Here is a 16,996-nt window from a genome sequence, read left to right on the forward strand (position 1 = left end):
CCGAAGCGTAGCTAACGGAAAAACGGAACTGAGGCCAACGGGCACGCTGGAGGCATTTATACAGTGGATGACGTCAGCGCTCGACGGATGCTCCCGCGGGATATCGACGCCGCAGCCTTGAGTGGAGCGCCCTCTGATGGAGAGAGAACATTTTTTCCGAAGCAGCAAGGCTGAAGGTAAGGATTTATCTAAGATGAGGAATGAGTGGGAGGACACAATCCATTAGAAAGAGTCGTTTTACGTCAGAAGCGCAGGGTAGCAAGGTTCATTGGCAAGAGTTTGTTCAGTTATGCCAGTTCAGAGCATTAAAAGAAGAGGAAGGGAAACATGTTATACATGAGAGATGAGTTTTGAAACTGCTGAAGAGTTAAGAGAAGTTGAAGCATGTTTACCTCTGTGTCTTTAATAGAATTAAGACTCCCTGTGCTGTAAGCCTGGGTAATCGTCATTGTTTAGGGCTTTGAACCATTCCTTAGTTATCTTGTGATGCTGGTTTTATATTCCCTTATTGCTCTTAAGGTAATCACAGTCTCTGCTCTTTATTACAGACTCTCCCAGAAGCCTCCGGCTACTACAGTCCAGCCCGAAACTTGTGTTTGTTGTGGGCGACCTCACGGGGTTCGGCACTTGCTTGGTCAGGTTAGTCTGCTTTCTCGCTTCCTCTTTTTAGACTTCTCACTCGTTCTGATTGGCAGCTCTGTGCCTTGCTGCGTTTCTGCATATGGCGGCAGATGGGAGATTTCCACTCTTCCGGTCTTCCAGGTTTTAGCATTGTTTTGCAGGCACCAGGCCCGCCATGACACCTCTGCGGTTGTGCCAACTCATTGCCATTAACGAAAGAACTACCATCTATTGCAGTACTAGGAAGTCTGCTTGTGTGGAAATATTTAGTAGAGCCGTATTAGATTCCACTTTCATTTATTGCTTCATTTTCTACTTAAATTGCTAAATTAGAAAGACAGAATTGTGACAAAACCAACATTCACCGATTTAAATCAACACTCAAGCTGAGCCTACACCTTAAAGGAGTGTCCACACACTCAATAGGATCGCCCCCGCACAATACCTACCTTCCACCAGAGCAATATTGGAGCGTTTTGAAAGACTTCCTGTGTATAGGCGCTATATAAATGAACATTACCATTATCCACCGGAATCATCCGTCCCCCTCAATGTATGACTTTCTCTCCCGCATTTGTCCCATGTCTATGCTTTGCTCCAACTGTGTTACCACCAGGTCATATGCCAACTATCTAATGCTGTAAAGAAATGTGTAACATAGAAGAAACAACAAGGGAGTCAACAGCTACCCCTTTTCAACCGTGTAAAAAGGTAGGTAGGCCTAAAGAGCAGGTAGCTAGTTTGTACAAATAATAGCTATTAGAGGTCACAGACAGGTTGGAATTTTTTTGGGATAATTCAATTTATTCATAGGTTTAGACACACATCTAAAATCTGTAGGTTCACAAAAACACAATTGAACCTTAAAAACACATGTGAGCCCTATTGGGCAAACAACAGAGTTACAAACTGTTTTACACTTCACAGTCAAGTGAGGGTTAGTAACATAAATGTATAGTGCAAGTTCATATACTACATGTATAACAGTAGTATGTTATTGTTGTCAAAGAAATGTGTAAGACATCTGACTACAGAGCTGCTCAGAACACTCTTTAATTAAGTGTTTCTGTTTGAATGTATTGCTATCTTGTCACCTTACCACGATTTATTTAATAGACTAGTGTGTTGCTTAGATTTACATCACCATTTTTGATGACTGTTTGTCATTTCGTGTCATAGAATTAATTATAATAGAACATTAAATCAAGCCCCAAGTACATAACTGCAAATACAATAAATAGTCAATGAAAAAAAGAATGCAGAAGTCTTGCTTTACCAAACTGAACATCTTGCAACTACCCACTGCTGGAGTTTTCCATATGCCAACAGGCTTGGACGGGGTCATATACCAATGTTAAGGGCCGACCTGACTGGTCAGTGCTGGAGAGACAATCTGGGCCACTTTAATTAGTTAGTGCACTATGCTTGTAATTGTAAACAATGTCAGTGGCCCAGTGCTGTTAATGATTTGCCATACTTTTCACCAAAAATACACTGCAAGGTACTAGTCCGTTTTTCATGAAAAGTGACGGATTGGAATCTTTGAATTTCGTGTGCTTCTTTTTGGATTATTTTTGCCCCATCCATGCTACGATTGGTAAGTGCCATTTACCTAGTGCAGAGCTCTCAATTTGAATAAGGCTAATTCTCTGCAGCTTCTAGAGTAGAGATGAATCATCAAGGAGCATAAGCTTACATTGTTGGCAACATGGAAAGTAATTTCAAATAGATTCCTTCAAAACGTTGGAAAAGCTTAAATTGAATCTTTTAGTTATCGAAATCAGCTAAAGGAAACATACAAGATGTCCTGTTACTAAAGAATGGAGGAAATGACTTGATGAACTAGAGTTGCTGAAATATTCATGGTTCCAGAGTCTCATGAGGGAGTGGTAAAAAAAAAAAAGTAGACATGCTACAAGTCTAACTCTTAATTAAACCAAAGCCTCCATTTAAACATTTTCAAAACTAAAACATCTAAGTTTTCCTAAACAGCAGTCTTGAAAATCCTAAGGCGCCCAGACAATACGCAAGTCCATTATCCTGTGCACATTTAAAGTATTTTTCCAATTACAGGTAGTAAAAGATTTAGTTACCCTTCGTCTGTTTTCACCTTCTTCTTGTCTTAGCCGTTTTCTTTTTTCTAGCAAAAACGAGAGCAAATGTGAAAATACAGAAAAATGCCTAAGCAACATTGCCTTGAATTCAATAGTGCAAAGCGTAGAAACGTTGTTTAAATTGTCATGTAGAGTTGTACTTAGTTCCAAGTTTTCCAACGTGGTGAAGAAAAGCATAAGAAATCTATTTCAGAACATTGTGCCATAGATGGGTTTACAAGCGTTTTCAAACTTTGTCACGTTTCCAAAATTGTGTACAATATATTCAGATGAAACTAGTCAGGCAAATTGCATCAAATGTTGATAAAGCAACTAGACTAAATACATTCAATTAGGAAAATGTGTTTACCATTGGTTTAAGTTAAAGCAAAATATGTTGAAAAGGTATTATAAGCAAATACAACTACAAATTTGATGCTGATTTCACTCAGTCATAATTGTTTTGTTTTTATAGAGGGACAACATTAGGTGATGCAAAACAACTAATGTTGCTCTTACTCCCGTCACTGTGCATACGCAATGGTCAACATTCACTTATGAATTATAGGTCATGACAAGAGTGATTATGCTTCCCTTTTTTTCTACACAAATAGTAATTGCTAAAGGAGGCAAATACTACAAGGCCTACATTTCACAAAGAAGCAAAAAAATATATAGTCTTTTGTCAGAAATAAAACATGTGACCACCATAGCCAATCAGATCCCATCTCAGTCTATAAATTGCAGGGGCAAGAAAGAGGTACAGAAACTAATTTGACCACCACGAGGCAGAGCCCTGGGGCTGATAGTGAAGGTGCCACTAACTACAGCCCAAAGACAAGCTGGAATTTCTCATCTTTGGTTTCTTCGATGATTTCCCTCATCTACCACCAGAAGCTTGGCTAGTTTTGTTTGTAAAATCCCCTTTGAACCTCTGCGTCAGAATCCGGAGTGGTCTGTTGATCCCTGACTGTCACATTGTTCCTTTCTCACATCCTAGTTGTGGGGGTACTCAGTGAGTGAAAGGGCTCCTAGCTCGTACCAACACCTGATTTATCGCAGCATGGCCATCATGACATTGGTCTTTGGAGTCTTTCCTTTATTGCCTAGAACATTTGTAATAGGCCACCCCCATATTAGATCAGAGCCAAAAGTCACATTATCCTGTCAGTTGCAATCAGAAGCTACCATGACAGTAGGGTCTGCATAGAAGCATTTTAGAATGATCAAGGAACGAACCACAATGAATGACGTTCTCCTGTGTAGTGTTGTATTGAGCTTTTTCTGGTTTGGTTTTTTTTGTTCAGGCAGACCTTCGGACTCTGCTGGATCACCCTTTGGCACCTGGTGCTTTGGTTCCTGTGTTTTGGGGGTTTTGACCCTATGGTCTAGACTTCGCAGGTTTTGAACTTTTCGCATATGTTTTTGTCTCTGCCTATCAATAGGTGGTTATGTTATTCACCTTTGATCTGTCGGGCTATTAACATGTTCGCGTTGAGATGGTCTTAGGTCGCTATTACCTTAATTTGTTTTTTTTTCCGTTTTAATTGCCAGCTTTGCTCAACCTTAGTTCCTACTCCCACCATTTGGATTGTGTGTGGGGTATGGTCACGTAGTGAGAAAATGTTGTTTAAAAATGTTATAGTTACTCAGCGTAATGACTAACGTACTCCTAGTCCATAGTCCCCTTTCCTTCATACTGCATGGGCGTTCCTCACTAGGGACGGAAGACGGAACCCTTTTCACCAGAAAAATCCTCCTTTCCCTTTTAATGTAGAGGTGCGTGGGGCACGGCCCTGGGAGCATGCGCTCCCCTGACTCCGTCCACCGGCGCCATTCCCCAGTCCCCACTGACGCGTCGACAATATTAACATTAGTTTAGTTTAGTTTCTTTATTTATACCGCGCGCCGAACCCTGGGGTAACTGGGCGCCGGAGACTTAGATGCGGTTACAACATGTCAGGAATATACAAAATACAATAGTATAAGACTGTGAAATAACAACAATAAGTGTGGAAGAGCGGGTTATGGAAGAACAGGTTACAGGCTGGTCGACAGGGACATGCGGAGAGGAAGTACATTAGGCAGAGTTTCTGTGGGAAAGCCAAGTTTTAGTTTTGGCTCTAAAAGTCCAAAAGGAGGGTTCTGTTCTGAGGATTAGCGGCATAGCGTTCAATAGTTTGGCAGCTAGGAACGGGAAACTGGCGCCGCTGGCTTTTTTTAGGGCAAATTTGGGAACGGAGAGGCAGTGTGAGTATGGTGTTCTGGTTGGTCTAGTTGAGGTGTAGTTGTGGAACTTGTCTGCCAGGTATTTGGGTGCATCATTGGAGCGGCATTTATGGACAATGACGAGGGATCTGAGAGTGATTCTGTCTCGAACCGGAAGCCAGTGAGCATCTTGCCTGATGCTGGAGATGTGGGCGTGTCGTGGGATTCTGAGGGCATTATTTTGAAGCACCTGTAGTTTGTTCAGGATGCGTTCTGACATGCCGAGAAAGAGTGTATTGCAGTAGTCAATTTTTGAGAGCACTAGTGCTCTGGCTAGCGCAATGCAGCTGGAGGCAGAGAGGAAGGGTTTGCAGGCGTTGATGAGCTTATTTGTGTAAGCTGTGGATGAGGCTGTGGCATTTACCTGTCTTTTGAGCGAGAGAGTGGAGTCTAGATAAACCCCAAGGGTTTTAATTTATTTGGCAACTGTGATTTGGTTACCGTCTTTGTTGATGGACGCGTAACGGGGGTCTAGTTCGTTTAGCCGTGGTTGGGAGCCGACAAGAAGGAGCTCAGTTTTCTCATCGTTGAGGCATAGCCCGTGCTCTGCCATCCAGGCTTGGATCTCCATGTATAGATTGTTGATTCTGGTGGAGTCCTCGTCATAGCACCCCGATAGGGTGATGAGAACCTGGGTGTCGTCAGCATAGTTTGTGTATGTGACACCCAGGTTGTCTAGGCGGGCAAACAATAGTTTAGTGAAGATATTGTATAGGGTCGGCAAGACGCACGAGCCTTGAGGGACGCCGCATGTGATGGGGACAAGGAGTGCTGAGGCCCCCGGGGAGAAGACCCGGGTGGTTCGGTTGGTTAGGAAGGACTAGATCCAGGCAGTCGCCTGATTAGACAAGGCCGCTGACGTCATCAGATGTTCCGTGAGGATCTGATGGTCGACGAGGTCGAAGGCTGCTGATAGATCTAGTAACGAGAGAATGGCTAGATTACCCTTGTCCTTTGTCTCGTCCATCTGGAATTTTAGGTCCAGTAGGGCTGACTCTGTTCCGTGCCTTGGCCTGAAACCGGATTGTCTGAGACCCAGGAGGCTATTGTCCTCCAGGTGCTTCTGTATTTGCAGGTAGGCCACTCTGTCTAAGATCTTTAGGATGTAGGGAACGGTGGTATTTGGCCTGTAGTTGGTTGGGTTATTGGGGTCTAGACTAGGTTTTTTTTAGCAGTGGCATGACCCAGGCCTCCTTGAGGGTGCTAGGCACTGAGCTTGATTTGAAGGATGCGTTGATAAGGGCTGTTATGAAGGGAGCCAGCATGTTGGCGCCATCCTGGATGATGGGAGCTGGGCACGAGTCCCCTTGGCATCTAGAGGGTTTGAGGCCCTTAATGATGCTTTCTACTTCTTTAGTGGATACTGGTGAGAAGGAGAAGGGGGGCAGGTAGGTGTTTTGGGAGTAGTGGACGGTAGATGGTTTGTTTTTTTGGATTGTAACATGGTGATTTTGTCTGCTAGTGCTTTTTGAATCCTCTCACACCAGTCTGCATCTTTCACGCAGGTTTCTGCCAGAGTGGGGGGGATTCGAGTTCTCTGAGGACATTGCCCAATGACACCAGTATTATTAGGGGGGAATATGGTGGGACGTATGGAAGAAAGGGGACTATGGACTAGTAGTACGTTAGTCTCTATGGTGAGAAACTATTAATTTCTCTTACGTCCCGTCCCCTTTCCTCCATACTCCATGGGTGATTACAACTGAATGTAGCTCCAAGATGGAGAGAAGACCCTCATTAAGCAGACATGTCCGAAAGCTGCGTCTGATTTAGACCCGGCGTCCAAACAGTAGTGCTTACAGAAAGCTGAAGGGGTGGCCAAGGGGTGGCCCAGGTGGCCGCCCTGCTGATGACTTGTCACAGAACCTGCTGCTGGAACGCGACAGCCGTGGCCCTGGCTCTAACAGCGTGGGCGTGCATGCTAGCTGGAAGTGATTCGTGCTGCCCTTCATAGGCCTCCTTGATGGCCGAAACCATCCATCTTGCTATAAAGGCCTTGGATGCCTGATAACCTGGCCTTGACCACCCCCCCCCCGGAAGGTGACAGAGCGCCTTACTTGCGGAAGCTCTTGGTCCTGTCCAGATAGAATTTCAGAGCGTGTCTGACATCCAGACAGTGCAAGACCTTCTGAGCATCGTCCTTAAGATCGTCAAAAAACATAGGTAAGACTATCTCCTCGTTTAGATGGAAAGCAGAGACTACCTGGGTGCGTTCTCAGGACCACCTTATCCTTGTGAAAAGTAGTATAGGGTTCTGATGCCATAAGAGCCTGGATCTCACCGACTCTTCGAGCAGAGATGAGACCCACCAACAAAGGCATTTTAATTGTTACCAATCTGATGTCCGCGGACGCCATTGGTTCGAAAGGTTTTTGCACCAGGGCGCCCAACACTACATTGAGGTCCCACACACAGTGTGGCTTCTTGATGGGTGGGAAGAGCCTGGTGAGGCCCGCCAGATGCCGTCTAACCACCGGGATGGAGGAGGAAAAGACCTCCTCCTCGGAATTCCTGTAGGCCCCTATGGCTGCCAAGTAGGTGAGTGAGTGAGGTGTGCTGAGAATGAGAGCACATCGTCCAATGTGCAGGTAAGGGAGTCAATCTCCTTAGAGTCCACCCAGTGACAGAACCTGGTCCATTTACTCTTGTACTGGCACCTAGTAGCTTTGTTCCTAGCACCCTGAATGATGTCCAGATTGGCCTGCGATAGGCTCAGATGCTTCAGTGTGACTTGTTCAGGAACCACGTTGCGAGGGTAATTTCTGTGGAGCGGGGTGGATGACCCTGCCCCCCTGCTGCAAGAGGAAGGGAGCTGGGCCCTGTGGCAGGTGAACGGGGGGCCTGTCTGAGAGGCTAGGGAGCTCCGAGAACCACGGTCTTGCCGGCCACCATAGAGATATCAGAATGATGAGGAGGTGACACAATTCTCTTATCTTGCAGATCACCCTGTGGATCAGGGGTGTGGGAGGGAAATACATACGCTGTCATGCCATTCCACTGTATCTGGAGTGCGTCGCCCAGGGAGCCGGGGACCTGCCCCTGCCAGGGCGCAAACTGTTGGTACTTCCTGTTAGACCAGGAGGCAAAGTGGTCCACCTGCGATGTCCCCCATCTGCTGAAGACCCCGAGCAGGACCTGATAGTTCAATTGCCATTCGTAATTGTCCGCTCTGCTGAGCCTGTCTGCTTCCAGGTTGGACTCCCCGGAGGTGGATTGAAGTCAGCTAGATTTTGTTCCATAGGGCCCATTCCCACATGCTGACCGCTAGGATGAACAGCAGAGGGGACCTGGTGCCACCCTGCTTGTTGACATAATACATGCTGGTGGAGTTGTCCATCTGGATGAGGACGGCCTTGCCCCCAATGAGCGGAAGGAAAGCCTTGAGAGCTAGCCAGATAGCCTTCAGGTCCAGCCAGTAGATATGGTAATCCTACTCCTGCAGGGACCAGACTCCATGGACACTGTGGTTGTCCAGCGTAGCCACCAGCCTTCCAGGGAGGAATCCGTGGTGATGGTGGCCTGAGAGGGCACCTGTCGGAAGGGCTGCCAGTCCGCAGGTTGCAGTCCCTGGACCACCAGGTGAGGTCCAGGTGGAGAGAAGGAGGAATACTGACCAGCTCCGCTTGGGAGCCCCTCTCCTGATCCCATGAGGCTGCAAAGTGCAGATGTAATCTCCTCATCTTGAGCCTCGTGTCGGGAATGGCTGGTAGGACCGCCGCCATGATCCCCAGTAAATGATGGCACCATCAGGCCGAGGTCACTTCTCGGCTGAGGAAGTGACTTACGGCCCTCTCTATGGCCATGATCTTGTCCTCCGAAGGGAAAACTCTTGGAGCTTGTGTCCCATATAAGGCCCAGAAAGTTCAAGCACTGAGTAGGCTGCAGCTGAGACTTCTTGAGGTTGATGGAGAATCCCAGCTTGTGATGAGTGGTCATAAGAACGGCGGAAGTGAGATGCACTGCCTCCGGAGATCTCGTCCAGACGAGCCAGTTGTCCAGGTATGGATAGACGAGGTGGCCCTGAGGAGGCAGTGCGTCTGGTAAACACCCTGGGGGCTGAGTTGAGGCCGAAGGGTAGAACCTTGTATTGGAAATGGTAGCCCATGATCCTGAACCGCAGAACTGATCGATGAGGCTGCCAAATAGGGATGTGTAGATAAGCGTCTTTCAGATCCAGGGAGCACATCCAGTCTCCCCTGCACAGTGTCTCTGCAATGAGTGCTGGCGTAACCATCTTGAATTTTTGAAGAGGGAGGGAGAGGTTGAGGGTGGAGGGGTCCAACACCTCTCAGGCCAGCCTGGTTCTTCTTTTTTATGGTGAAAATCCTGGAGTAGAAGCCCAAGCCTCGCTGGGAGGCTGGGACTTCTTCCACTGCCTGGCTCTCGACGAGCGACCGAATTTCCACCAAAATAGTTGCTGTCCCAATCTGTGGGAGAGGAGAGGACAGGAGGTGAGGAGAGGGAGGAATCAGTAGGCGGTACCCCGTAGCCACTACGGATAGTATCCACGGTCCGCAAACTTCTGAAGCCAAAACTGTGCGTGAAGGGCAAGCCTGCCCCCCACTAGAGACACGTGGACCCCAAGGGGCACGTCATGCCTTCTTTCCCTCTGAGGCTGTTGCGGAGGAGGGGCACTGAAAGAAGCCCTTGCTCCCCCCTTTTGTTGTTTGCGCTGGTGCTGACTCAGAGAACGGTCAGGCTGCCTAGACCTCGGTTCTTGGAAGCCCTGGAACCCGCCAAACATCCGCCCCTTATTGGAGCGTTGATGCGACTGGGTGAACGCCTTGGGCGTGGCCTTCGTAAGGATAAAGACTTTGCAGTTTGCAAACTGTTTTTCTTTTTATCTAGCTCCTCGCTGGTGGAGTGAAAGAGGTCACCACCCTCGAATGGAAGGTCTAATATGCATTCATGGACGTCTCCGTTGAATTTAGTAGCCTGAAGCCAGGCAGACCTTTGCATGTCCGTGGAGATGTGGGCCACAGTGGACTCCATGATGTGTTGTGCCACCAGTTTGGCCTCCGCCAGTCACGCCTTGAAATGTGCCTGGCTCTGCACCAGAAGTTCTGGAAGGAAGTCTGCTATTTCCCACCAAAGCCTCTGATTAACGGCTGCCAGCATTGCATCCGCGTTGGATTAACAAAGGTGCAGTGAGGCACCGGAATAAAGCTTTTTTCCGTAAGCCTACAACATCATCTCATCTTTGCTTAACAGCGCCGAGAACGAGGTGGCAGAGGACGACTGAGGCTTTGAGTAGAGTTATGGTGCAGCGATTACCGAAGAGTGCGGTTAAGGGTTTGCCGAAAGCAAGAGTGGGTCCCCCTCCATTTGCCTATACTTGGCGTTGAGGCACCGATTGACAGCCTGGGTGGAATTGGCTTAAGCCACCCCTTTTTGGCCAAGGCGACAATGTCCTTCTGCATCGGAATACCCGTTCTTGCCGCGGCACGTAGAGTGAAGACCTTGGCCAGGACCCCCACCTCCGGTTGTTCGGCCTCGGGTTGAGAAAGCCCCAAGTACTCTGCCAAACCTGCAAACCATTCATAGAAGGCCTTGGCTGACGACGGTGTGTTGGGGTCTTCTTCCTCGTCAGTGTCCACCAGGATATCCGGCTGGTCCGGAGCGGGTGGAGGAGTGCTGAGCGCCGAGGGCTGCGCTGTGGATCCTGCAGCGGAGGCTGGTGTGGGACCGCCTGAACTGTAGGAGGCTGGGGAGCCAGAATCGAAGGAGCAGGCAAGGGCAGCAGGGGCTGCACCGGGGCCTGTGGCACTGGAGCCAAGGGAGGAAAGACTATAAGCGCAGGTGGAGGGGCCGGAGGGAGCATGTCCCTGATCACATCCCGAAGGATGGCCCCCACCTGGGGAGATCTCACGAGACGAGAGTGAGGAACTTTTCAAAGAACCTGTCCTCACAGGCCAGTGATGTTGACAGGGTAGCGGGCGGCTGCTGGGGCTGGTGTGTACTCTGTGTAGCTGGTTGCGGGGTAAACCTGCACTGGGATGCTGATGGATAAGCTGTAGGCCACGTATCAGGTTGTGTCCCACCTTGTGACTCGTTCTCCCACCTTCTCCGTTCCAAGGTGCGGTATCGGACGAGCGGCCATCTTGTCGAGCTGCGTGCCAAAGTCGTGGTGCTTGACTCACTGGGCCCGGCCTCTTCCAAGACTCTTGGTGATGGAGCATGAGGCCTACCCTGCACCTCAGGACGGGGCCTGGTAGGCGTGTTGCCCTCTGCAGTATCGCCGGTAGTGCCGCGTGCAGGCGCCCCCTCGGACATCTGGCCGGCACTAGGGCTTAGCTCCTCAGGTGTACACCCGGTAAAAGAACCTTGCGTTCCTTCAGCACTGTCTCTGGAAGGATCTAATGCCCCCTTGGCCTGGGGGCGGTAGCTAATATAGCCACGGTACCAGTGCTGGTGCGAGAACCTGAAAGGTTCCTGCCACTCCGGCACTTCTTTGGAAAGGAGTCGCCTTGCGGGGTGCAATGGAAAAAAGCGTCCCTCTCTTGGGCCTCAACTTATGTGTGACGAAGTCTTTCAAGTCCTCTGGAGGCAACTTCTCGAAGAGCTCCCTCCACCGAGCTAACCTGTTCTTCAGAGCATGCAGTGTAAGCACATCGCACACGTACAGCCCTCCCAACCGTGGTCGGGGCCGAGGCAGAGGAGGCAAAGAGTGTGTTGATTGGACATAGGGAAGAGCCTCTCGCAGGCTGGACACCTGCTGAAGCCTGCCGACGTTGACATGCGCCGGGGAGGAGCTTGGCACCAGAGGACCGAGTATCTGATTGATAAAAAGAAGACAAAAGAAAGTATCCGGGGAAGAGCGCATGGTATTACAAGGCCAAAGCCAAACCCAGGAGCGCTGGTGAAATCGGCCCGTTCCTATCAATGCGGAAAAGGGGACTGAGAGTGGCGCCGGTGGGCGGAGTCAGGGGAGTGCATGCTACCAGGGTCGCGACCCCGCGCGTTTCTAAATTTAAAGGGGAAGAAGGTTTTTTTTTCTGGTGAAAAAGGTTCCATCTCCCGTCCCTGGCAAGGGATGAAAGTGGATGGGACGTAGGAGTAAGTATGCTATGCTGGTCACATGGCCATATAGCAGTTTCTGGCAAACTGACTGGCTGCCTTGGGTCTGGGTTTGTGGTCCATTTTGTAGGGAAACCCAGACCTGGGTCAGCAAACCCAATAATGGGCTACCAGATCAGAGCCACAGATCATGTGACTTGCTGGGTAGTGCCCAAGAAGTAATTCAGCAGGCTGTACAGGATCGTTGTGGCTTCCCACGGTAGCTGGGGTTATTCTGCCAGGGGTGCATGCCCAGCCTTCCGGAGTGACATCTGGTAACGGCCACTGGTCCCTGTGCCCTCTCTTTCTCGACAAAGCAGCCACATTGTCCCCAATAGTGGTCAGCAAGCTTCCCAGTGGGTCCAGATGCCACAAGTGGTCTATAAACACTTCCAGTGGGAAATATCCTGGTCCAGCCAAGCTGGCCAGTTGCTCTTTGGTTTGCCCTTGGACATCCCCAGAAAGCATCTACCCTCCCAGAGTGGCAATGGACTAGGGCCTGCTGCCATGACCAGTAGCCCTTGTACCGGTCCTATGGCGAGTCCAAACAACACTTTGCCTCTATTTTGGGTCCGTCAGTCACTGCCAACGGCCTGCAGCCATGGATATGCACTAGGCCCCACCAAGTTACATCTTTTTGGTTTTGTTGTTCTGTGCTGCAACTATAAAGTCCAGTGAAGAATAATTTTGATCAGAAATTGAAGGTTTGTAAGGGAAAGGTAACCAGAACTTCCCTCTAACCGTATTTTTTTGTTAATTTGTTTAATGATATACAGTATTACCACAATAGTGCACACGCGGCAAGGCTGGCAGACGTGCCCTTTGTTCATTTGTTTAATGATATACAGTATTACCACAACAGTGCACACGCGGCAAGGCTGGCGGACATGCCCAGTGAACACTTTGCCGGGATTGGCCTTCCACCAAGTTCCTATGGCATGGCTCCAGGAACACCAGCCCAGAGTCAACCAGTCCACTTTCCAAGAGTGCCATCAGTTTATAGCTAGAGACCACTGTGCCCTTCAAAGTAGCTACTGGTCATGGTCATTTGCCAGTAGGCCGAGGGCATGAATATAGGCCCTGCTTTGCCTCCATGGCCATTGACTCACGCGCCAAGTGCATGGCCTTTCGCCCCAAAGTACCCAGCACCCTAGCCTGTGCCAGGGACAGGGGACACATTCTCAACTGTGGTCTGCTAGCCACCCAGCAAGTGTTAGGCCGACTGGTGACCCATAGAGCCTTCCATTAGGCACTGGTCCCTCCTCCAGGCATCTGTCCCAGATTGGCCACTCTACCTCCCAAAATGGGCTCTGGCCATGGCCAGTGGCCACTGTGCAGGGAGAATGGCGGATTAGACCAGGGCTGTGATCAGTAGCACGTTGCCCCTAGTGCAGGTCCACTGGTCATGGTGGAAGCAACGCCAGAGGTACAGTAATCATTAGACACGGCCACAAGCCAGTGTGCAGGCCATGTACAGAAGTCAAAGCCCCATATGCATTGACCTCTTGTCTTGGCTGTAGGCATAACCTGTTGGTAATCTCACTGTACCCAGGGATAGCTAAGGGTATGCCCTATGCAAAATGGCCACTGGGACCTTGCCCAGTGAGCACTGCTCATACTCACACTGTGCCCAAAGCATGGCCTTTTTAGCATATGCCCCGTGCGCACTGTTTTGTTTATTGTGCCCGAGGGATACGGCTGTACACTAGGCACACAGGTAAGTCCCTGCGCAAACTCTTGGTCTATTCATGCCTCTGGAGAGAGACCGCTCGGTTAGACACATTGATAGATCAGTAAAAAACAGGTTCACTAAAAACAAAGTTATTATCCTTTTGCAATAAAAACCATTGAATGTTAGAGATAAACATTACACTGAGGCTTAAAGTATTTTATTTATAAATATGACTGGGAAAGCAATGCATTTTTGGCAGAAAAGAGCTTACAGAATATACCATTGATAACAGAGCGGAGGATATGGGTCCTTTACAATGGGGTGAGAAAATGTGACTTGAAGACCAGATGTTTCAGGGAAAGGTGGAAACAAACCAGGGACGAGAACAGGACAAAATGACATAGGAACGGGATGGTGGAGAAAGCACTGAATTAAGGATGGAGGGGCGACAGAAAAAAAGGGCTGTTAGGTTGTCGATGAAAGGTAGAGGGAGAGAGGAAAACAGGGTGATGCAGTAGCATAGAGTGCTAGATAACAGGTTCTTCAGAAAGAAGGAGAGGTTGGATTTAAATAGAGGTAGATTTGAAGTAGTGTGGTGAGGGAGAGGAAGAGCATTCCAGAGTAGGGGAGCAAAGGGAGAGCACGGAAATGAGAGGGCGCACAGGGGCGCAAGTTGTGGCAAGGAGGCGAGCAGAGGATGATCTTAACGAGCGAGGACAAGAGTAGGGAGTGAGATGAGCAGATAGGTAGGGTGGAGAGAGTCCATGGATAGTTACTTAGCCCATTGTTTCATAGATAGCAAACCAACCTGGCGATGGGGGGTAGGTGTTAGAGGTAAAGCAAGAAAAGTTGAAAAGTATGGGGACCACGAAGAGGAGGACTTTGTCCAGAGGTGAAAAAACATAGTTGGGGAAAGCCATAGAGGATACTGGCACAGCAGTCAGATCTAGAAAGGACTTAAAATGAGTGCAGTGGTTTACCAGCATTGAGCAAGAAGTGAGCTGGCATCAAGGAGAAGAGATGGCAGGGATGGGAAGAATTTGAGATGGTTCTGAGTGGAGGAGAATGAAGAGAGAAGTTGAAGGGAAATTAAGAGATAGCATAAGAAGTGCATGGCGAGGGTGAAGATGAGAAGCAGCAATTAACGGTACTTACAGACAAGTAGCAGGGCAAAGGCTCACAGGCAAAGAGGCTGGCCTTCACACTTCACTGTACTGCCCTAACTGAGACGCCCCCAGGAAATACTAACTTGGGCACGCTCTCGTCACCTGCTCGCCTAGTCCATCAGTGGTTGGTCTCTCTGCTATTGTCCATGGTGTTGCTGGTATGAGGCGATTTCTTGGTATTGAGTTAAATGGCAGTTTTATTTTTGCCGGAAAAAAAAGATTGATTTACAAAGACCGTTCCGTGACTGTACAGAGTAGTCTTTCTAAATCGAACTGTTAGCCCCTGCGAAACACATAAGTGCGCGCAGGGGCTGGCAGCCACAGGGTGACTCAGAGGAGTGTCTAGTGAATGAGTGTCTGTGTGTGTGTGTGTGTGTGTGTGGAAACACATGTTTGAGATGGGTGAGGGGCAGGGGGGAAATGAAACTGGTTGTGCGTGTATGTGGTGGGGGGCGAGGAGGAAAGGGGGTTTGGGGACTGAAAACCCCTGAAAGAAAAAAAAAAAAGAAAAAATAAAAAAAAATAAAAACTCAGCCATGTGCTTTACCTGCTTTTTGAGGGCCATACAAAATCGACCAAAATAAAACAGTCTTTTTTTATGCGCAGCCTTCAAAAAGCAGAAAAATCACATAGAATAGATTTCTTCCTGATTGGTGTTCCCAGAGGAGTCTCTTGTGGCCTTCAGCTGGAGATAGGGCTGAAGTAACAATATATAACTTGAAAATCTCAAATTAAGGTTAGCTCATCCCCAAGCGTACACTGCTCATGTCACACATGACATCACAGATGACAAAAATGCTCCTAGTAACCATAGGAAATAACAGGTAGCCTTCCAAAAAGCTTATATGGTGTTTTAATTTTGTTTTGGGGGCCAACTTAAAACACAACCTAAATGGACCATAAACATTATCAACAACTAATTTCAATATAAATCAACTCAATGTCACACTTTAAATGCATTAAAATGTAATAACGTGGAATACTAGAAATAATATAGATAATAGTACTGCACCCTTGTACATTGTTACAAGAATTTACATCAGGCTGTAAGTAGAAGTCACTAATTGTCAAGGGTGCATCTGGTGTACAATGGAGCAGAACCGCAGTGTGTCGAGGATAATGTGACAGTTATATAATCATTGTTCAAATATGAGTTTAAACCACTTTTGACAAATCATCTTCGTGTTTCCTCCATCCCACAGAAACTCTTTGTATCGCATGCTCTTCTCTCCTCATGTCAGACGGCGTTCTGTTCACCATTTTGCTGTCCCGTGTCTATATGTATCCTTTGAAAGTAAAAATAAATTCAAGATCATCTTGTGTCTAGACCCTGCATGAGCTTTTGTAAACAGAACCAATGTGGCAGCCATATTGGTATGTCCATAGCTGTTGCTGTTTTCACATATCTGTCATTTGATTGGTAAAGGACATATGTTGTTCCTGAATATTTAAGAAACTGATAGCAACACTGGTTTTGATGCATACCAATCCCTTATATCTGAAACAAATACAAATGTTTTCTTTGTTGCTTTTTTTGCTCACTCTGAATAGATTATTTAATATAAAGGATGTTTTGTTAAAAAGAGGATCATTCTGAGTCTACTCTTACTCTCCAGGAAATTAATATCAAACTCGAAAATAAAGAAGTCATATTTATAATCATAAGAACACATTTAGTTATTAATCGGTGTTAAGTCCATCTTCAATTGCTTTCAAGTTAGAGATGAATTTGTCATCTTGGTGATACATTTTAAGCTCTCAATTACCCAGTCTGTCCCTGTTGTGCGTCAGAGTCATGCCAAAGAACTGTAGTTCATCTATGCTGTTTTCAGCAAGGTCCTTGTGCCAGTGCTGTCCATTGGGGATCTTTCATCTTTGTTTTTGATTGCAGTAAGATGTTCTCTAATTCAGACTCTCACTGCACTCTTAAAACACCCAATGTAGTATTTTCCTTACAAATTCAAATCAATACATATATAACATGAGTGCTTCTGCAGCTCATTAACTGTTTCAATTTAATCTCCCTACCAGAGTATGTATACCATTCTTTAGTCCTATCCAAAGACAACTAACACATGCTACGGTTTCCACAGCTGTAAGACCCTTCAATACCACCGGAT

The 16,996-nt window shown here is 47.7% G+C and overlaps 1 protein-coding gene across 1 annotated transcript in view; it reads right to left on the reverse strand.

Moving 5' to 3' along the window:
- LMBRD2 (LMBR1 domain containing 2) overlaps positions 1 to 16,996 on the reverse strand; it is a 1,998,085-nt gene that overhangs the window by 238,606 nt on the left and 1,742,483 nt on the right. The window contains exon 15 of the mRNA XM_069627129.1: positions 2,715 to 2,761. Within this exon, the coding sequence (XP_069483230.1) occupies positions 2,715 to 2,761 (47 nt within the window). The remainder of the gene's footprint in view (positions 1 to 2,714; positions 2,762 to 16,996) is intronic.

Source organism: Ambystoma mexicanum, chromosome 6p, assembly GCF_040938575.1.
Source record: "Ambystoma mexicanum isolate Mex_15411 chromosome 6p, UKY_AmexF1_1, whole genome shotgun sequence".
NCBI lineage: Eukaryota > Metazoa > Chordata > Amphibia > Caudata > Ambystomatidae > Ambystoma > Ambystoma mexicanum.